The 21885-nt window shown below is 42.8% G+C and overlaps 4 protein-coding genes across 4 annotated transcripts; 2 read left to right on the top strand and 2 right to left on the bottom strand.

Moving 5' to 3' along the window:
• Window positions 1-1251: 1251 nt before the first annotated feature.
• Window positions 1252-12868, bottom strand: BOLA1 (bolA family member 1). The gene is made up of 3 exons (XM_032649358.1): window positions 12711-12868; window positions 2654-2863; window positions 1252-2284 (listed from the first exon to the last, which is right to left on the bottom strand). The coding sequence occupies exons 2-3, from the start codon at window positions 2684-2686 to the stop codon at window positions 1868-1870; spliced, it is 450 nt and encodes a 149-aa protein (XP_032505249.1). The 5' UTR covers window positions 2687-2863; window positions 12711-12868; the 3' UTR covers window positions 1252-1867.
• A 6-nt stretch (window positions 12869-12874) lies between these two features.
• Window positions 12875-13503, top strand: LOC116762447 (histone H2A type 2-B). Its single transcript, XM_032649366.1, has one exon. The coding sequence runs from the start codon at window positions 12918-12920 to the stop codon at window positions 13308-13310; it is 393 nt and encodes a 130-aa protein (XP_032505257.1). The 5' UTR covers window positions 12875-12917; the 3' UTR covers window positions 13311-13503.
• On the bottom strand, window positions 13451-13921 carry LOC116762450 (histone H2A type 2-C). The gene has a single exon (XM_032649382.1). The coding sequence runs from the start codon at window positions 13859-13861 to the stop codon at window positions 13472-13474; it is 390 nt and encodes a 129-aa protein (XP_032505273.1). The 5' UTR covers window positions 13862-13921; the 3' UTR covers window positions 13451-13471.
• A 224-nt stretch (window positions 13922-14145) lies between these two features.
• On the top strand, window positions 14146-16428 carry LOC116759038 (histone H2B type 2-E). Its single transcript, XM_032642288.1, has one exon. The coding sequence runs from the start codon at window positions 14188-14190 to the stop codon at window positions 14566-14568; it is 381 nt and encodes a 126-aa protein (XP_032498179.1). The 5' UTR covers window positions 14146-14187; the 3' UTR covers window positions 14569-16428.
• Window positions 16429-21885: the final 5457 nt, after the last annotated feature.

The raw sequence follows: 21885 nt of genomic DNA, 5'->3' as shown, positions 1-21885 counted from the left end.
TTAGCACTCTCATGTTCATTGCAGAATATCACAATGGCTAAGATGTGGAAACAACCTAAACGTCCATTGACAAATGCATGGATAAAGAAAATATAGTATGTACATAACAATGGAATACTTGCCAGCCTTAAAAAAGAAGGAAATTCTGCTATGATAAACCATGAGGACATTATGCTAAGTGAAATAAGCCAGTCACAGAAAGACAAATATGCATGATTCCACTTTATCTAAAATAGTCAAATAGAATCAGAGTGGAATGTTGGTTACTAGGGGCTGGGGGAGAAGGGAATGGGGAGTTGCCAATCAACAGGCATAAAACTTCAGTTAAGCAAGATGATTAAGTCTACAGATCTGCTGTATGACATTGTACCTACAGTCAGTGATAATGTATTGATTGTACCCTTAAAAAAATTGTTAAGAGGACAGATCTCAAGAGTTTTTGCCATAATAAAATAATATTTACAAAAACATTTTAAAAATCTAAAAACTCCAAAAATGAATACAAATAAACAAAAACTTGGAGTAATATTTCTTGAGAATAGAACCAACTTTCCTCCAAATCCTTGTGTGTTTTTTAAAAATGTAGATTCCAGATTCCATTCCTGACTTGTGGAATCAGAATTTTTTTGGAAGAGAGTTGACCTAGAATCCACATTTTAAACAAGCTCTGGTGGGAATTTTTATCTGTGAGGAAATCTGAAAAGTACTGCCTGAGGTTTACCATTGACGCTCCTCTCACTCTAGTCCATTTCTGTTATAATCAAGCCATTTTCTGACTTTTAAAAAATGGTAGCTCTCAAATCAACTCCTTCCTTTCCATTTCAACAGCTGACTTCTAGGTCAGGGTTCTGCCTTCACCATTGGTTAATCTCTGTGCCTCCTATTTCCTATGCCAACCCACTTACACATCACTGCCAGATCAATCTGCCCCAAAATGCTCTTTGGCATCCTTTCCTCAACACCCTTCAATGACTCCCTACTGCTCAACCAGATGCAGTCTAAACTCTTTAGCCAGAAACGGTTGATACATGTTAACCAAGCTTTCTCTTTACTGTCTAAGTTCCATCTCCACATTGAGATCATCAGAAAGTTGCTTATCTAGACATTACTTGAGCTTCCCTCAGAATTATGACATTTGGAAGGCTCATAAGAAAAAGGGCTATGTAAAGTTTTCTCCCCCTTCTATACTTACTTCCCAGATTATAATCTTTTCACTGCTTTAGTGGTTTTTTTTTTTTTAAGTTTTTTTTCTCACAAACAAATGTAAATCCTTTTGGAAATGGACAGGTTGATAGAAAGCCAAACATTCCCCAAGTCTGAAGTTCAAATGTGTCTGTAACTGCTGTCTTGTCCAATAACTCTCTGCCCAGTCCAGCTTCCATGCCTTTGCTTGGGTTCTTCCCCCTGCCTGCAACAACTTTCCTTTCCTTTCTGGTTTAATGAAGCCCTTCCTGACTATGCTAGGCTTCAAGTATCTTTCTTCTCCCAAGAACATCTGTAGCACTGGTTCAACAGGCCTTTAACAACACAGCAATTCACCTCATATGATAATTTCTCTTTTAATGTACAGGATTACTTGCAACTCATAAGGTCTGGTGGTTCCTTAAGTCACAATTTAACACGAAACAACTGGGCAGCTTTTCCTTAATAGTCCAGGGCAAGAGCAGTAGTGAGTGATTGTATGCTTTCCTTAGGTTGACCTTGACGTGAAATGAACTGCTGTCTCCAGAGAACCTGTATATGCCGGTTGAATGGGGCCCAGGTCCTCAACTCTTACAAATACCAGACTGTATTGAAGGGAAGAAGGCTCCAGTAGTTTATTCTCACCCAACCCGTTTCGATCCCAGTCCTCCCTCTCTCTCAGGGTTCAGGGAGTTCCTCGAGTTTTCTTGCTCCCGCCCAGGCAGGGGGGGCTCGTGTCCAGTTGAGGGTTCTCCCTCCACTGGGCGGGGGTCCGCGCTTGTATGGCCAGGGCGTGGACCGGCCCAGCCAGTTCTTCTGACAGCGCCGCGTGGACCAGCCGATGCCGTTGCAGGGGGCTCAGTCCCTCGAAACGAGAGCTCACCACGGCCACGCGGAAATGGGTTTCACTGCCTGGTGGGACCGCGTGGCCGCCGCTCTCATTACGCAGCTCCAGGACCTCGGGGTTCAGCGCCTGCTCCAACTTTGTGCGAATGGCGGCCTCGACGGGACCGATGGCCCCTGATCTGGCGCTGCCCCGGGACACACAGACGCGGCCAGCCATGGAGAACAGGCTTCCGACCAGCTGCCCACTCAGCATCAGCTACGGCAGAGACAAGGACGGGAGCAGTGAGGGTCAGGGCCTCGCTCTTGGTGAGAGACCAGTCTCTCAACCACCCCAGCCTCCGCCCCCCGGCCAACGTCCACACCGGGAGTCCGCCTAGACGCGACAGTGAGACGCGAGGCACCGCCTCTTTCCTCTGTGTGACGTGGGGGAATCTGGCCTCCAGCCGCGAGCCGCTGAAGCGAGGCGGTGGATTAAAGAGAGCCCGCGCGCGAGGCACGTTCCTTACTAAGGGGATTCGCAAAGAATGAGCTGGAGGTTGCAGGAGTAGGGTATGTGCAACTCCGGGCTTTTGGTTGAGCCAATGTCCCTATGTCCCCTCTGAACCCCAGGCTGGGCCCTTTCTACCTTGCACTCAGTCTTCGCTACCGCAGCTCCCATTCAGCGCCGGACTCCAGACGTTCCGAGCGAAACGTAGACTTCGCGTCCTGAGGCACGCTGGGAAATGGAGTCCTCGCTACGCGATAGACCGGGCCGGCACCACGTGGTTCCCTGAGGGTTCTCGGGAACTGTAGTCTCTACTTCCCCCGACTCGTGAGGTCGTGGGAGGCTCTGAACCTGAGGAATTGTAAAGAAAACGGGAACTTCTGTGCAATTGATATTGAGATTATTCGATTCATTTTATTGACAATACATCTTGTAGATTAGCCCAACACCTTTATTTTACATACAAGAAAATGGAAGTCCATTTCATTTATTGAATACATAATTATTGTGTGCCAGACCAGTCCTGGAGGCTGGGGAGGTAAGACAGACAGGCCCTGTCCTCAGGCAGTTTACAGAACACTGGAGAAGATGGACCAGTGAGTGGACAGTTGCAATACTGTGTGCTAAGGGCTGTGAAGGGACTAAGAGCAGGATGCTGAGGAGGCATGTCGTCCAGACTTGGGGGAGAAGAGAAAACTTAAAGAAACAGTTTACAAGAGGCACAAAAATCCCTTTCTCAGCCCCTCCTAGTGTGGTAGCTGCACGCGCAAAGGCCAGGAGGAGAGAGAACTTTGGGGGAGTGGTTCCTTTGGGTGTAGTTAGATATGGTTGGAGCCCACGGGGCAGAGATGATGGTGATGGGAAGCTGAGTGAATGAATAGGCCTGTGGGGAGAAGGCCTCGTTAGGCAGTTTTGTTTTTATCCTAGGAACAGTAGGAAGCTAGGGAAGGTTTTCAGTGGGGATATAACAGGATGAGATTTTTCCAAGATGATATATAACTCGTCAATTCAACCAGTATTTTATTTTGTATCCTAATATTTTATCGATTTCTCCATATATGTATTTCCCCAACTTTTAATTTTGAAAAATTTCAAATCTGCAGAAAAGTTGAACAGTGCAAAACAGCATCCTGTACCTTTCACTGTTTTTTACATTTATATATATTATATACTTATACATATATACTTTTATGTTTAAGTACTTTATGATACTTATATACTTTAAAAATGTATTTCTATACTTCTTTTGAAAATAAGTTGCAGATAGCATGGCATTTCACCCTTAGGTACTCCAGTATGTATCTCCTAAGAACAAGGATATTCTCTTAAATAACTACAATACCCTATCACACTCAAAAAATTTAACATAATGTCAATTGCAAGGTTAGTACAATGAGCACCCCATTTATTCTTCACCTATATTTACTGACAACATTTTACCAGATTTGCTTTTTATCTCCTTTTTTTTTTTTTTTTTTTCAGTACGCGGGCCTCTCACTGTTGTGGCCTCTCCCGTTGCAGAACACAGGCCCCAGACGCACAGGCTCAGCGGCCATGGCTCATGGGCCCAGCCGCTCCGCGGCACATGGGATCTTCCCGGACCGGGGCACGAACCCGTGTCATGTGAGTCCCCGGCAGGTGGACTCTCAACCACTGTGCCACCAGGGAAGCCCTAATCTCTCTTTGAATGTGTGTATATAATAAAAATATTGTCATCATTTTTGCTGAACCATTTGAGAGTTGCAAAAATCTTTACATTTCATTGCTATATACTTAAGCGTATATCTCCTAAGACAAGGATATTTTCCTACATAAGCGCAATACCATTACCATGCCTAAGACGTTTAATATTTGTTCAATACTGTTATTAATACATAGTTGACATTCAAATTTCCCCAGGTGTCTCATTACTGCCTTTATAATTTATTTTTTGAAAGCCAATCAAGGATCATGCATTGAATTTAGCCATCTTTAAATTTTTATTTTGCAAAGATCCCTGGCTGCAGTGTGGAGAACTGTAGAGGAGGTAAGAGTGCAAGCAGGGAGACCAGTTGGGAGGTTAGTGTAGCAGTCTAGGTGAGGGATGATGATGACTTGGACCATGCTGGTGGTCATGCAGGTGAAGATGGAAATAAATTGTGGCTATAAGATATACATTGGGAGGGTAAAACCCACAGGATGTGGTAATGGGCTAGTTACGGGAGGGAAAGTATGAAGGATAACTATCAGGTTTGTGCATCTGGATGGATGGCATTTGTTCCCTAAGATACAGAATATTGGAAGAAGCACAGGTTTGGAAGGGTGGGGAAGGGAAAGACTAGGTGCCCAATTCTGTTTTGGACTTGATCCTGAAGTGTCTTTATGATATCGAAGAACAGATGTCATGTTGGATGTATGGTTCTATGTGTGTGTATTTTATTTTTAACTTTTTCTTAAGTGCTTTCAGAGTTACAGAAATACAAAAATAGTACAAATAATTCTTGTATACCCCTCACCCTGATACCCAGATTATCCAAATATTGACATGTTATCATGTTTGCTTTGTTTCTTTTTATGTATCTAACTACACATATATAATTATTTTTCTGAATCATTTGAGAGTAAATTTCAGACATAAGTCCATTTACCTCTAACTACCTGTGATAGTTAATTTTTTGTGTCAACTTGACTGGGCCACAGGGTGCCCATATATTTGGTCAAACATTATTCTGGGTGTTTCTGTAAGGGGGTTTTTGATGAGACTAACATTAAAATTGGTAGACCTAGTAAAGCAGATTGCCCTCCCTATTGTGGCTGGGTCTCATCCAATCAGTTGAAGGCCTGAATAGAACAAAAAGGCTAACCCTCCTGGAAAAAGAGAGTTCTTTCCCGCCTGACTGCCTTTGAACTGGGACATTGGCTTCTTTCCTGCCTTCAGACTTGAACTGAAACACTGGCTCTTTCTGGGTCTCCAGCCTGTTAGTCTTTGACTGGAACTACAGCATTGCTTCTCCTGGATCTCAAGCCTTCAGACTTGGACTGGAATTACACCATCAGCTCTCCTGTGTTTCCAGCTTGCTGACTCACCCTGCAGATCTCGGGACTTGTCAGCATCCATTGTCATGTGAGCCAATTTCTTATAATAAATCTCTCTCTCTCTCTCTCTCTCACTTGTTTGCTCTTGCCCTCTCCATATATATCCTATTGTTCTATTTCTCTGAAGAGCTCTGACTAATATATATTTGCTAATATGTATTTAGTAGAAAAAAAAAAAAGACGTTTTCTCACATAACCACAATGTAATTGTCAAATTCTGGAAATTAACACTGATACAGTACTATAATGTACAGATCTTATGCAAAATTTGCCAGTTGTCCCATAATGTCCTTTATATAAAATGAAAAAAAAAAAATTCTGGGCCAGTATCCAATCTAGGATCACATGCTGTATTCAGTTGTTATGTCTCTTTGGTCTCCATTAATCTGGAATAGTTCATTTGTCTTTCACGACTTTGACATTTTTGAGGAGTACAGAGCATTTATTTTGTTAAATATCCCTCAACTTGGGTTTGTCGAATGTTTCACTCTGATTCAGATTTAGGATATACGTTTTTGGCAGGAAAACTGCAGAAGTGATATTGAATCCTTTCACTGAAGCATATAGGGGGCATATAATTCAATTTGTCTCATGGTTAATGATAATTCTGATTAATTGATTAAGGTGGTATCTCTCAGGTTTCTCAATTGTAAAATTTTCCTTTTTCCCTTTGTAGCTGTAGGAGATACTTTGAGTCTATGTACTGTTTTTCATTAAGCTTTTGTCTACTAGTTTTAGCATCTGAGAAGCGCATGTGAAGCAAGAGTCTCGCTGAAGACGAAATGAGATCGTGGGCGGGGGGAAGGCGGAGAAGTGGGTGAGGGGAGTGAAATGACCTGGGAAAAAGAATAAAGTGAGAAAAGAATCAGATTTTCTATTAGAAGATCACTCTGGCTAGTGTATGAGGAATATATTAAGGGAATGGGAAGAGTGGAAGCAGGGAGAAGAGGAGAAAAGCCTTTGGCAGTAGTCTGGTGCAAGATAATCTGAGTGAAGGCAGGAGACAGGCTAGAGAGAAGTAAATCAACTAGAGTGCTGTTAAAGAGATGGAATCTCTAAGAAGGACTTGTTTTAGGTGAGGGCCTTGTAATTTGCTAATCCAGTGACAGTGGTGGGGAATGGTGGGAGGCTGTGGTCAGAGAAGGCCTTGCTGTGGAGGGGACATTTAAACAGATATTTGAATGACTAGAGGAAACCAATCATGTGGAAAGAGAGATCTGGCCAGAGGCAATGTATTCACTGCATGTGTTATGCCAGGCTCACTGTTGGCATACTTGGGTGTTCGGTAAAATGTACCGAATGGATAGTGAGCTAGTATGTGAATAGAGAGGGCCAGCATCATTATTCCTGTTGCAAAAATAAATGAAAGCTTTGTAAGTTGCAAGCTCCCTAGGGCAAGTTTAGTGTCTTTGTTTCTAATAAAAACATAGTCATGACAATATGTACTATTTAGTGAAGGTTTGTCATGGACAGATTAAGAGTCTTAGAGGCTTTAAGCACTGAGACATTACGGTGGCTGCCTCGTGTAATTAAAGAAAACAAAACGAAAACTAATAAACACTAATATGTAATGTGAGGAGTAAGATGCCCAACAAAGTATTCATCTTTTTCCTATGATGATTACTTCAGTATTTGTTCATTAAAAAATTAATCTGGGGGCTTCCCTGGTGGCGCAGTGGTTGAGAGTCCGCCTGCCGATGCAGGGGACACCGGTTCGTGCCCCGGTCGGGGAGGATCCCACATGCCGCGGTGCGGCTGGGCCCATGAGCCATGGCCGCTGAGCCTGCGCGTCCGGAGCCTGTGCTCCGCAACGGGAGAGGCCACAACAGTGAGAGGCCCGTGTACCGCAAAAAAAAAAAAAAAGAAAAAAGAAAAATTAATTTGTCCCTACTGATGTATAATTTACACATAAGAAATGCACACTTTTTAAGTGTACAGCTTAATTTTACATGGGAATACACCATATCAAGATACAGAAAATTTCTAGCACCTCGGAAGGCTCCCAGGGAAGTCAATACCACCCTGCCATAGTTAATCATTATTCTAACCTCTAGCACCATAGATTAGTTTTGCCTGTTTTTAAACTTCTTATAAATAGAATCACATAGTATGAATACATTTGTGTTTGTCTTTTGCTCAACATTGTCTGTGAGATTCATCCGTGTGTGTGGCAGTGATTTGTTCATTTTCATTGTGTGGTATTGCAGTATATGAATATACTACATCCTTGTACGTGCTTTTCGTTGGATGTAAACATTCTTTTCTGTTTGGTGTATATCCAGGAGTGGTCATAGGATAAACTCAATGTTTATTTCTGAAATGGCAAATTTGTTCAAATTTTTGAGATCCCCTGCTTTGTTGGTGACAGGTACTATGCTAAATGTTTTACATTTATAAACTCTTTTAATTCTTGCAACAAGTCCATGAAGTAGCTACTGTTACTACTCTCGCTTTACCATTGAGGAAGCAGAGACCCTTAGAGGTTAGGTAAGTAATTTACCTATGGTCACAGATCTGGTAAACAAACCCAGAGAGTCAGGATGCAGAATTTGAGCTCTTAACCATTAAGCTATTCTGCCTCCTAATCCAGCATTTGGGCATCTCAGGTTCCATCTCTGTACTAGGTTCTTTATATTTAATTCTCATTTATTCTAACAACTCTATTATGGTAGGGTATATGATTTTTATTTAATTGATGAGCTTCTGTTGTATTTTCTGTCACTCTGGCTACCACAGTCTACTGTTGATAGCTAGCTAGCATTTGGAGAGTGGTTTGTTGACTAAAGAGAAATATTTTAGAGAAGATGCTAATTCTCTAAGAGTATAGTTTTATTTGTTTATGCAAAAAACATTTAATTACCCTACTAAGAGCCAGGTAGAAGGAATAAAGGACTCCTGATTTAAAGGTGAAGAAGACATGGTCTCTCCCTTGAAGTGGTCACAGAAAGGAAGTGAGACCAAGGTCAAAACACAGGGCACAGTGCTTAAATGCTATCAGCAGGATATGAACAAAGAGATGTGGGTACACTGAGGCTGTGTGTGTGACAGTAGGGAAGCTTCATGAAAGAGGAGGTGATATCTGGGTGGAAACTGGAAGGATGAGGAGGATTTTGCAGGTCCAGAGGAGGCTGAAAGCATTCTAGCCAAGGGCAACGTTATGTGCAATGGCAGGGAGCTGTGGAAAGGCCTTGCTCATCTTATGAATGATGTGAAGCTCAGTGCGGAGGGGGCTGGGGGTGGAGTTGAGGAAAGGTGGAAGAAAAGGGGAAGGGAGAGAAGTATGGTTGGAATGTTAGAATGGACCCAGAATGCCCTAAATGTTTGATTAACTAGATTGCCTGGTTAGGAACTCAGCTGCTTTTGGTTAAAAATCCCAGAGGTGTTAAAGGAGATAAGATCCAGCCTGTTTGTGATGGTGTATGACTTTTACAAATGGCCTGCTCTGTTATATATTTTAATAGCTCTGGTAAGAATGCTGGGAAGGGAGGTCTGGGGAGCAATAGATAGTAACTGAGCCTGATAAAATTTGTAGGATATTGGCCTATCTGGACTTATCTAATAAAGTTTTATAGCTAGATGGAATTTAAAGTATTAAGTCTAATTCCATCCCTCTCTCATGCTCTCTCACTCTCACTCTCTAACTCTCCTGCTCTCCAGCTCTCCCTCTCTCTGTAACAGAGGCAGGAAGCGAGGTTGGGTAAGTTAAGTGACTTCATGAAACCCATAATCTAGTTAGTGAAGTAGTGTGCTTGGAGGGATGACGAGCACAGTCTTTGAGTCAGGCAGACCTTGGTTCTAATCACGTCTTTGTAAGTGGCTGTGTGGCCTTCAGCAAGTGCTTAAACGCCTCTGAGCCTTGGTTTCCTTATCTGTGAAACAATTACAGTCATCCTTCAGTATCCATGGGTTCTGAATCTGAGGATTCAATCAACTGTAGATGGAAAATATTCTAAAAAAAAATCTGGAAAGTCCCCAAAAAGCAAAACTTGAATTTGCCTTGCCCTAGCAACTATTTACATAGTTTTACATTGTATTTACAACTATTTACATAACATTTACATTGTATTAGGTATTAAAAGTAATCTAGAGATACTTCATCTGGGAGGTTGTGCTTAGGTTATACACAAATACTACACCATTTTATATAAGGGACTTGAACATCCTTGGATTTTAGTATCCACTGGGGGTCCTGGTACCGAGGTACAACTGTATATCTACTTCATAGGTAGCCCCTAACATAGGGCTTATCTCTTAATAAGGGTTTAATATAATCTCTTTTCCCTTTACCCTTCCTAACAGCACAGGGTCACTGTGATAGAAGTAAAAAAGAAATCAGGAGGTCAGCTGGCCCCTCAAGCAGGGCCTCGAAGGGTACCAGAGTTGTCATGGGGTCCCTACTACTGTATTTTGTTCTGTGCTCTGTAGGGCTGAAAAGTTGACACTATTAGAACTTCCAGAGCTGACTGGCTTCTTGGGGAGAGAGGTACACTAACAAAATACACAAGCAATTGATGAATAGGTCAGAATTCAAATTAATTAACTTCTAGTGATAGATATATCTTCCCATACTGGTTCTCCCCTTCTCAGTCTCATATTTTTATCCTAAAGTAGAATAATTGGAAAGTTGTTAATTGAGAGCAGAACCTGAGCTAAGAGGGTTGGATAGTTTTCAGAAACATTTCACCCAGACTATGAGAACAAGCTGATGCTTTCACCAGGGAACCTTCTGTAACAGCCTAAACCTTTGTGTCTAGCAGACACATACTCTTAAGTGTTAGAGAAGCACAACACATTCCTACTGTAATTGCCCCATTTAGATGGTATGTGGACCATATCTTTCTATTAACACGTGCATCTTCTGAAATACTATAATCAGTTTGGCTAGAATTATCTTCAGTTGCATCCTACTATTAAGGAAACACTCCCATTACTTTTAACTGTACTTGGGTGTTTCACAAATCTATACCAGCATCTTACCAGGGGTAAGCTCTACAGATAGCTGATGTTAACTAATTTTAACTTACAGAGTTCACCAGATTGCCTCCATTTTCTAGAGACATCTCATTACAGACCTCTTTGTACTAGTCTCAGTTATCTGTATACCCATTGCCTGATAGGTAGCATGTACTCAATAAATGTCAGTTGAACAAAGGTGAGGATAAAAGAGGAACACTAGAGAAGAGCTCAGGGAGAAAAATTTAAGTCTATTCTTTTCTCTATAGCATACTACCTCCTGTCTTTGATAGGGACACAGTGAAGGGACAAAGTAAGTAATTAAATAGTTAATCCCACTAGGGGATTGTAAGTAAAGAAAAAGGTATGGGAGACCACTCTAAGTTAATGTTCACTCAATCAAGCAGGCCTGCATAGCAACAAAACTATGCAACAGAAGCATGAGACATGCCCCAAAACAATAAAACAATGGTGGCATGAGACCCACATCCTGCCCAGTGAGCTCAGTAAGCTGATTCCAAGGGCATGCTTCTCTCCACACACTAAAAACAAAAAAATATAAGGAAAGGGTGACATTATACTGAAACCTGAGATCATTGACCATTTTTGGTAAATGAGCGCCTTTTGGCTCATTTCCATTGCACCATGACAGTACCAACGTGACCAAGTAGGGACAAGAGCCTCCCTCCCTCCCCCCTCGCCACGTGGAGGAGGAGCTGATGCTGGAAGTTTGACATCTACTCAAGAATGAGGAAGAAGGTGGTCTTTTCCCCCTCCCCACTTTTCCTTTGATTATAAAACTGTAGCCCACTAAGTTCTCAGAGCACGGCACCCTCTCACCCAGCCACTTGGAAAGTCTCAAGTCTCACAAGTGTCCTATTCTAATAAATCACTTATCTGTCACTTTGCCTCTCGCTGAATTCTTTCTGCGCTGAGACATAAAGAACTGAAGCTCCTCGGAGCCCCCAGACGCATTTCAGCGGTTTCAGCTTTATGGGATATTCAGGAAAGGGTGAAAATGGGGTGGGGATTTAGAACTCCCAGGGATGGGAAGCTGAGGAGAAAGAAATGGAACTTTCAGGAAAAATTTCTATGGAAGGTAGGTGGAGGATTACACAAACGAGTCTCTAGGGGCTGTTGCTGAAGTCCAAGAGAGGCAAACAAGAGGATCATGGAGGAAAAGGCTGAAGTTAAATAAGTAACACTGGATATGCTGTTGAGATGCAGGGAACAGTGGATTCTGGCTTAGGTACCTGGAAGATTGTTGGTGCCATTCAGGTAAAGAGAGCAAAGGGCGGGGGGGTGTTTGGATGAGTTTGCTTTTGGATAGGTCGAGTTATTGGGACAAACAGGTTTAAGTATCCAGTCAGCAGTCACGTATATGGGTCTGAGCTTCTGAAACAAATCTGGGTGTTAGTTGAAAGCATGGAGTTGGGTAAGACTCTTCGGGGAGAGTGAAGAATGGAGGAGTGTGGGGGAGGGGCGAGTAGGGAGGCAGAGCCCAGCTGGACACCGGGATTTAAAGACGGGCAGAGGAATTTGGTGTTGCCAGAGTTGAGGGGTTGGGGTGGGGAGAAATAAAATTAAATAAATAAATAGGTAAAAAAAAAAAGGGCAAAGGAACAGAAGCAGGATGAGGAAAGACGAAGGGCGACATTTTGAAAGCCAAGGGAAAGCCGCCTTCAGCTTCAAGGCGGTTTTGGACGCCGCCGGGAGGTAAAGAGGAGGATGACTAATTCTATGCTAGCCTCGGTCAAACTGGAGTCCGAGGAGCAGTGGCGGGTGGCATGGGGCTAAGCCACACTGCAGGCAACGAGTAAATTGAAAGGGGGAGGCCTTAGTAGTACTATATTCTTTAAGAAGTTTAGCTTTGACGAGCCAGAAAGGGAGGGACTTGGAGGGTAATTTAGGGCTCAAGGGGATAATCAGCTTCAGAATTCGGTACCCTTGAGTGGGAGTAACTCTACATCTGCCGGAGGCTCTCTGCAGTCCTTTTGGGTCCTTCTTGGGATTTCCCTTGGTGAAAAAAAACCTACCACTCTTAAGTTGGAAAAAAACTGCCACTCAATAAAAAACAAAACAGCGTGTTGTTTGAAAGCCTTCGCTTTAAAAATCCTGGCATGCAAATAAGGGGCTTTAATGTGGTTCACAGCGATTGGTAGGTACTTACCAAGGCCGTCATTTCCTCGTAGTACAAGATGCAAACGAAGAGTCTGCTTTCCGCTTTCCTATTGGCTGTTCGATCGGACTCAGCTTTTAGCCAATCAAACCACTTCGCTTCACCCCTCCCGGTAGCTCTTATAAATTACATCAAATTGGTTATCCTTGCCACATCCTTCTCTTTGAAAAAGAAGCTGTAACTGCATTTTTAGCCGTAATGTCAGGACGCGGAAAGCAGGGAGGCAAAGCTCGGGCCAAGGCCAAGTCGCGCTCGTCCCGCGCTGGCCTTCAGTTCCCCGTGGGGCGAGTGCACCGCCTGCTGCGCAAAGGCAACTACGCCGAGCGAGTGGGGGCCGGCGCGCCAGTGTACCTGGCGGCTGTGCTGGAGTACCTGACAGCGGAAATCCTGGAGCTGGCCGGCAACGCGGCCCGAGACAATAAGAAGACGCGCATCATCCCTCGCCATTTGCAACTAGCCGTGAGAAATGATGAAGAGCTCAACAAGTTACTCGGGGGTGTCACAATTGCCCAGGGCGGCGTCTTGCCCAATATCCAGGCAGTCTTGTTGCCCAAGAAAACGGAGAGTCACAAGCCTGGCAAGAATAAGTAATTAAGAGGCTTGACACCAACCCCACTCACCCCAAAGGCTCTTTTAAGAGCCACCAAAGTGTCAAATGAAGGGCTGATCACGGAACAGCGCATTAGCTCTTTTTTTGAAAACTTGGGTGGCTCTAAAAAGAGCCTTTGGTCTTTGGTTCACTTTGTCGGGATTTATTTGCTTTTGGCTTTGTGGCTTTCAGTTTTCTTTGGTAATAGAACGGCCTGGATGTTGGGCAAAACGCCACCCTGGGCGATGGTGACTTTGCCCAACAGCTTATTCAGTTCCTCGTCGTTGCGGATGGCCAGCTGCAGGTGACGAGGGATGATGCGCGTCTTCTTGTTGTCTCGGGCCGCGTTGCCCGCCAGCTCCAGGATTTCGGCGGTCAGGTACTCGAGGACTGCCGCCATGTAGACGGGCGCGCCGGCCCCCACCCGCTCGGCGTAGTTGCCTTTGCGTAGCAGGCGGTGCACTCGTCCCACCGGGAACTGCAGACCTGCGCGGGACGAGCGCGACTTAGCCTTGGCGCGGGCCTTGCCTCCTTGCTTTCCGCGGCCAGACATAACTGAAAATAATGCTACAAGGCCTGGAGCTCAGATTCTCGCAACAAACAGGATTGAAAGATCAGCAACTGGAAAGCTTTTATAAGCTTTCCTAGGGGTGGGGTCAGGAAGGAATTTTTCATTGGTCCTAAATTGGCTCCAGAAATGGCCAATAAGGTCAAGAGTCGGTGTTGTTACGTAGCTATTACTGATAACGCAAGGTCTCTACATGGCCCAATGGAAACGTAAGACTTTTGGAGCCTTGATTTGCATACGGTGGTTATAAAAGGATCAGGCCCGCCCATTCTCATGCTACTTTTCCTTGCTAACGGGTGTTGTATTCTACAATGCCTGAGCCGGCAAAATCCGCTCCCGCGCCCAAGAAGGGCTCGAAGAAAGCTGTCACCAAAGCTCAGAAGAAGGACGGCAAAAAGCGCAAGCGCAGTCGCAAGGAGAGCTATTCCATCTACGTGTACAAAGTGCTGAAACAGGTGCACCCAGATACCGGCATCTCGTCCAAGGCCATGGGCATCATGAACTCGTTTGTCAACGACATCTTCGAACGCATCGCGGGCGAAGCGTCGCGCTTGGCGCATTACAACAAGCGCTCGACCATCACCTCCCGGGAGATCCAGACGGCCGTGCGCCTGCTGCTGCCCGGCGAGCTGGCCAAGCACGCCGTGTCCGAGGGCACCAAGGCGGTCACCAAGTACACCAGCTCCAAGTGAGTCCCTGCCGGGACGCGGCGCTCGCACAAGTCGCCGGGCCGCTTAACTTTCCAAAGGCTCTTTTCAGAGCCACCCACCTTATCACCAGAGAAGAGCTTTGTTCACTTGTTTTCCCTCAGTCTCTTCTCACAAAGTAAGTTGCAGTAGTTAGATGAAAGTAATGGCAAATGGCACACGTAGCTTTTTAGGCCCTTATGACTTGAGGTTCTTGGCGCGTGACTGGCTTTGCTTTTGAATCTAGGCCGAGTCTTAACCCTTCACTGTGCTGCTTAGTTTTCTTATGAGTCAGTCAGTTCTAAATTAGGATTCTGAGACTGCTCCTTCCCACCCTCTGCTTGTAGACTGTTGTGTCCTGGTGGCTCTGTTAGGTACGTTTCATCGGTGTTCTAAAACGAAGTGAGTGATTTCGGCCATCCTCATTTAAGAAAGGACCCCAGGATGTAAGTAAGCTCGAGTCCTGCGAACACTGCATCACAGCCCTGAAGAATTCTCCCGAGGGTTTGGCAGCTGCTTGGGTGCCCAGTCACCAGTTACGCCCTGCGACGTGACCTCCTGTGGATACCAGTAGTTCAGGGTATTTAGGACGGAACCCGCGCTGCCTGGTCTCAGCCTTTCCGTGATTGGACGACATGAATATTCAAAATCTCGCGCCGCTCCAGAATTCATAGATTCTGGTTTCCACCGCTCACTTTGGTGCTTTGAAATCCCTGTTATTTTTTGGTTTGTGGATCATTTTTGCATTTAATTCTCATCTTGGAATGTTTCGGCCTCAAGAAACTGTAAGGCACTAGTCATTTTAGTCTGGGCTCAAACGTCACCTCTCAGAAACCTTCCCAAGTCATCCACTCAGGAGTTTGCGCCTCTCCTTCCTGCCTGTCCTGGGCCCTCACTCTATTTTATCTTCCTCCTAGCAGCGGTCAGAAATTGTCTTGTTCGTTTATATTCTTGTTTACGGTCTTTCTCCTCAAGCCCTTAACAGAAACTTTGCTGGTCTGGTTTTCCTCTATATCGTCAGTGCCAACCAGTACTGGGCACACAGTGGACACTTCAGTACTTATTGAATTAATATTTGTTGAATTAATTTTTCTGTCCCACTCCTTTTTTAATCGCTTCCATGGATGGATGGGTGCGGTTCATCTTCATTAGATGTATGTGAAGACGTGATGAAAATGGAAATGTTTTTGGAGCTCCTTCCCCAAGTCTGTCCGTGGTCACCTCAGGGCAACAGCTGGGAGGAGGACTTTGTTAAGATTTTTTTCTTTTTTTTGCTTTAAGGGGGAGGTGGCAGTTTTGTCCCTCCATTATACTTCTCAGTTTGGCCTAATCTCTTGGATTTTCATTAAATTCAGAACATTGGTCACTGGAAATCCTTTTCCTTTCTCTATTTATGACATCCTTCCATTCTGATCCTTTGTTCCTCACGGAGATAAGCTTTTAATTTCTGTTCACCATCTCATTTGCTTTTCAGGAGACCCTATACGATAGACAAGATTAATATCCCTTTAAAAATGAGATTGAGAGAAGCGAAGTGATTGGTCCACTGATCATGCAGCTAACCTTGTCCACCTTTGTATCCTCAGATGCGAGGACAATTGTATTTTAGTTTTACTTCATGTAATTACAGAATGTTGAATCTTTCTGTCCGAGCCTTGATTTTTCTGATAAAGACACTGATGGTCTGATGAGTTATTCAACTCTGCTTTTGGATAAGGGATCCTGGAGTTAACTGCAGGGGTTTCATGAATCCAAATGGGCTCCAGACATTATCAGAGACTGAATAAATCTTATGTTTCTTACATGTGTGTTTTCAGATGTGTGTAGATGCTATTGTTATTAATAAAATTACCAGTTAATTTAAAAGCTTGGCTGGATTATTGTATCTGCAATATAGTTTTTAACTAAATGAAATGAACAGATACAACCACTACTGGGTCTGTGGAAAAGCTGAGTGCCTCTGACTTGGAAGATGAATATTTATAAACCATCAGCCAAACTTACTTCTACTCCAGAAGTGCACGGGGGCTGAAATAGCCTGTTATGAGGACACTGTTAATGCTCAGTAATTGGAAAATACATGACCACAAAACCAAACAAAAATCACCACAAACAAGAAGCACTATAAACAAGATAGAAGAAATAAAGTCCTTAAGAAAGTTTATAACACCTGCAGAGTACTCACTGTTTGCCAGATGATGTTCTAGGTCCTTTACACATATTGACTCATTTAATCCTCACAAGAACCTTATGAAATAGTTACCATTATTATGTCCCATTTTACAGATGAGGAAACTGAGGCACAGAAAGGCTTCTTCTCGGAAACTCTCCAGAGAATAAACTCTTGGTTCAATGTTTAACAGACCTGAGAAAGTAAGATCCCTCTCCGAAAACCTGGATTTTGGGGGAAATATTTATACTTTAAAATTAAAATATAAAGAAATACCGCCTGCTTTTTTTTAGCATGCACCTTGGATATAAGTCTATGGTGGTGGCTGAAAGTCTTGGGTGGGGTGCTCTCATTCTCCATTCCAGAAACCATAGTTCAGCTCAGTTTTATTTATCCCCGTAGTTGTAGGGCTCACCAGCTGAAATACTTTTACTAATGTGAGAGAGCTTTGGTTACTGACCGTGGGCTCCTCCCGTGTTTACTAGGAAGTTACAGAGTGAGAAAGGGGAAGGAGGTGTTAGAGTTTGGTATTTTAACTCTGAAGGGGAGGTGATTAATGATGGTGAGGTTTATCCTCCTAAAGAACCTCTTTGATCTTTCTCCTTCTCAAACATCTGTATACATTTGCTTAAGTTGGAGTTAATAACAATACTTGTTTTAATAATAATTGCTTCTACTTCTTGAGCACATAAATATTTACCTTGTCCTCTGCTAAGTGGTTTACAAGCATTGTCTCATTTAATCTTCACAGCCACCACTTAAGATGGGTTTCATCCTTATTTTATAGGTAAAGGAGATTGAATTTCAGAAAAGTTAAATAACTTGTCCAGGATTGTTTAGGAAGTAAATGGTGGAACTACAACCCAATGCACACTTTTAAAAAGCTTGATATTCAAGGCCCTCCATAATCTGCCTCTTCCTTCTTCCACAGCTCTATCTCCTGCTATACAGGATTTCTGCTCTAGTTAACATGGTCTAGTCACCTTCCCCTAAACCCGTTTGCTCTTTCTCAGGGCTAGACTGGACTGCCCCTTCTTTCTGGCTTGGCCAGAGCTTTCTTTCAAGCCAAGGCCATAATCTTCCACCTCAAATGACACCTCTCAACTAATTTCTCTACCACCCTCATCTCTTCTTTGAACAAACAAACGAAAACAAAAAAAACTTTACTGAGGTATAATTGGCATACAATAAACTGTACATATTTAAAGTATACCTTAAGTTTAGACATACATATATACCTATGAGGACATGAGTACAATAAAAATAATGGACATATCCATCCACCCCCCCAAAAAAGGGTTTCCTAGTGTCCCTTTATAATTCTTCCCCCCTGCTCCCTTCACCAATGTCCTCCTTTGGCCCCATCCTTGCCCTCAAGCAACCACTGGTTTGCTTTATGTCATTATAGGTAGTTTGTATCATACAATGTATCATTTGTATCTGGCTTCTTTCACTCAGCAAAATTGTTTTGAGATTCGTATATATTTCGGTGCATGTATCAGTAGTTCATTCCTTTTTATTGCTGAGTAGTATACCATTGTATAGCCGCAACTGGTAATTCAGTTACTTGTTGATCGATAGTTGTGTTGTTCCCAGTCCTTCCTCTAGTTTTTTTTTCTTTTTTTTTGGCTGCGCCCACATGGCATGAGAGATTTTAGTTCCCCGACCAGGGATTGAACCCGCACCCCCTGCAGTGGAAGCGTGGAGTCTTAACCACTGGACTGCCAGGGAAGTCCCCTTCCTCCACTTTTTAATGCACTCCAACTTTGTGTCGTGTTGGTTCCACAGATGAGCACAATAAACTTTCTGCCTTCAATTGGGAAGGAACTCAGATGGTGGATGAGCCATATACACAGATACTTATTCAAGTGGGAGAAAGTATTAGGGTTTCACTTTTGTTCTCCGAGGCTCAGAACGTCTCTAATCCATTTTATGTCCTGTGGCCAGAGTAGTCGTCTAAAGCACAGACAGTGACCTACCTCTCTGACTCAGTTTGGCCTTCAAAAGAAAAACATGAGAGTAAAAAATGTAAAACTATCAGCAGTTCTTATACCATATTTGGTCTCACAGCATGGTCTGGGGAACTCCGCTCCTTTAAAAGGGAGGCTAACATAGCTCACAATATGGCTAATCAGTGGTTGTGGCACAGGGAGGAAGCCTGAGGGGCAGCTCTGTTCAGGTTTCAGACACTGGCCCTTAACTGGAAGACCGTCCCTGTGGCTCGGGAGACTAGGCTTAATCATTCATTTAATATGGGTGATTGAAAATCTGTATCTGCTAATTTAATAAATAATTATTAAGTATCTATTAATATTATTAAGTTCTGTAAGAAAGGCTCTCTAGGACCACTCTGACTCCTGAGCATTGTTAGGTATGATATAATTAAGTCATTCTTTCATTCAGTGATTTATTGAGTATCTGTTAGATAGCAGGCAATCTGGTTTAAGGTTAAACGGAACAGAATGGCTTCTGCCTTCCTGGACTTTTAGTGGCTAGAAGAGAAGATAGATATTATACAAGTGACTATAATAAAATGTGACATGTGTTAAGTTGGGAGAAGTACAGATACAGAGAGTGTAATGGAGGGAGGCCTAACTTAACACTGATGGGGCTAAGGAAGGCGTCTCTGAAGAAGGACTTGAAGGAGAGTGAAAGACAGCAAGCTCAGGGAGGTAGGAGGAACTGCAAGAAATTTAGTATGGGTAGTATTTAGAGGGTGAGGAGGTAGGCAGGTAGAGCCAGACCTTGAGGGATTGGCCCAGACATATGGAAACAGACTTTAAAGAACCCGATTAGCTTCTGGGCCAGCGTGACTGTGGAAACATCTGTACCCGTTCAAGCAACCTCTACTGCGGATGACACCTTGACCCTCGAAAGAGTGTCCATTCATTTCAGTGGCTTCCCTTAATGTGGAAATGGCTTCATCAGGCCATCCAGGCTGATGCCAGCCACCATCATGCTCTGAGGGGACCATGAGGTTCTGAGGGGGACTGTGAGATTCATAATTGGCCAAATGCAAAGGTTTGCCAATACCCAGAGCTGGTTGGGCTAGAGAAATGAGGTATTCTCATACACTAGTAGTGAGAGAAGAATTTGGTGCAAACTTTTTAGTGGGTAATTTCACAATAACTATCAAAATTCTCTTTTCATATATGAATAGAAAACAAACCCCCCTAGAAAATCACTCTATTTGTGCAGGGATTGTAAATAGCAGCTTTTAAAAAAAACGTATTTTTAATTCTTGATAATTGAGAAATTAAAACATATACACAAACAGATGCCAATGTACCCCTTATCCAACTTCAACAATTATCAACTCAAACCAGTTATCAACTCAAGCCCATCTATCCTGTGTCATTTTGAAGCAGATCCCAGGCACCATATTATTTAATCCATAAAAATTTCCTTATGTGTCTCTAAAAGATAAGGACCATAGTACCAAATCATGTCTAAAATAATTAACAATAGTTCCTTAATTTATCAAATCTCCAGTTAGTGCTCAAATTTTTAATTTTAATCTCCCTATCTAATCTAATCTATATGTTTTAAAAGTACTTTATCTGAATCTGAAGCCAAATAAATCTACACATAGTGGTTGGTTGATGCCTTTTAACTCTAATGTATGTTTCCCATCCATCTCTTTATTTCTTGTAATTTCTTTGTTGAAGAAACTGGGTTGTTTTTCCTGTAGAGTTTTCCCAATTCAGATTTTGCCAATTACTTCTTGATGTAGTTTATCATGATCTTCTGTCTCTGTATTTCCTGTAAATTAGTAGTTGGATCAGAGGCTTGATTAGATTTAGGTTCACTTTTCCACTCCCTGGCAAGACTACTTCATAGCTAGTGCCATATATATATACACACACATATATATATATTTTCATATCAGGGGACATAATGGCTAATTGCTTCTCTTTTTGTGATAACAACACCTATTGATGCTTAATACTTAGATCCTTTAAATCACTAGGGGCTGCAAAATAATATTCTAGCACTTCTCCTTTATTAGCTGGAATTAAGAGAAAGCAGTATTATTTTTAATAATAAACACATAGAAACTACTTAGATATCTATTAGCAGGTGAAAAGAAAGTGGTAGGATCCCTTTTGGTATAAGTAAAAAAGGACATGTGTGTATGCATTGGTGTGTCTGCACTGGTAAGTAAGTAAAACATTTTTCTGGAATTTCATATATTAAAGCTAATAATAGTGGCTATTCATCAGGAGAGGAATTTGGTTAGTCCAGAAGGAGGCTTCTACTTTTTCCTTACATCTTTCAATATCATTTGAATTTTTGATCAATGTGCACTTAAAAACACTGTCAGCAGAAGTAAGTTATTTGGGCAGTGTGGGATTATTGGCCATAAAAAAAGCCCGAGTGATATGATAATATTTTTGGTGAAAATAATGTATTTCAGATACCTATCCTAATGCCTGGCACACAGCAGATCCTTAACTTGTTTTAGTTAATTGTGAAAAACAGTTTTTAAAATCTTCAATAATATAACCTAAACAGTAGTAACAACAACAACAAACTCCAAAAGTCCTTGGGATTTATGAGCTGACCTACAGTTCTGGGGCTGGGACTCCACTAGTCCCAGTCCTGTGAAAAAAACAATCACTTTAAATTGTGAACATCCACTTTAAAGAAGGTATTCTCTGAAGTGATTTTCCTGACTGGTCAACTTCACTGATAAGGCTTCGGCTACAGATTTGGTCCTCAGCCAGGCTAGGAGACTGGGTCACGGAGCAAAACAAAATCAGGTGGAGAAGACAATGCGTAGAACGTGCCTGGGAGAGTTGGTGTGGGTTACTGAGTAAGTCAGGAGCAGTATTTTGGGAGGATTATTCTGACCTTTAAATCTTTATTCTTTTTTTTTTTTTTTATTAACCATCTTTATTGGGGTACAATTGCCTCACAATGGTTTGTCAGCTTCTGCTCTACAACAAAGTGAATCAGCCATACACGCACATACGCTTCCACATGTCTTCCCTCCCGCGTCTCCCTCCCCCCCACTCTCCCCATCCCACCCCTCCAGGCCGTCCCAAAGCCCCGAGCTAATATCCCTGTGCCTTGCAGCTGCTTCCCCCTAGCTATCTACCTTACTACGTTTGTTAGTGTGTATATGTCCATGACTCTCTCTCGCCCTGTCA

The sequence above is a fragment of the Phocoena sinus genome, chromosome 1 (assembly GCF_008692025.1).
Source record: "Phocoena sinus isolate mPhoSin1 chromosome 1, mPhoSin1.pri, whole genome shotgun sequence".
Lineage (NCBI taxonomy): Eukaryota > Metazoa > Chordata > Mammalia > Artiodactyla > Phocoenidae > Phocoena > Phocoena sinus.
The sequence above is the reverse complement of the archived record's forward strand: the minus strand, read 5'-3'. Positions and strand labels throughout refer to the sequence as shown.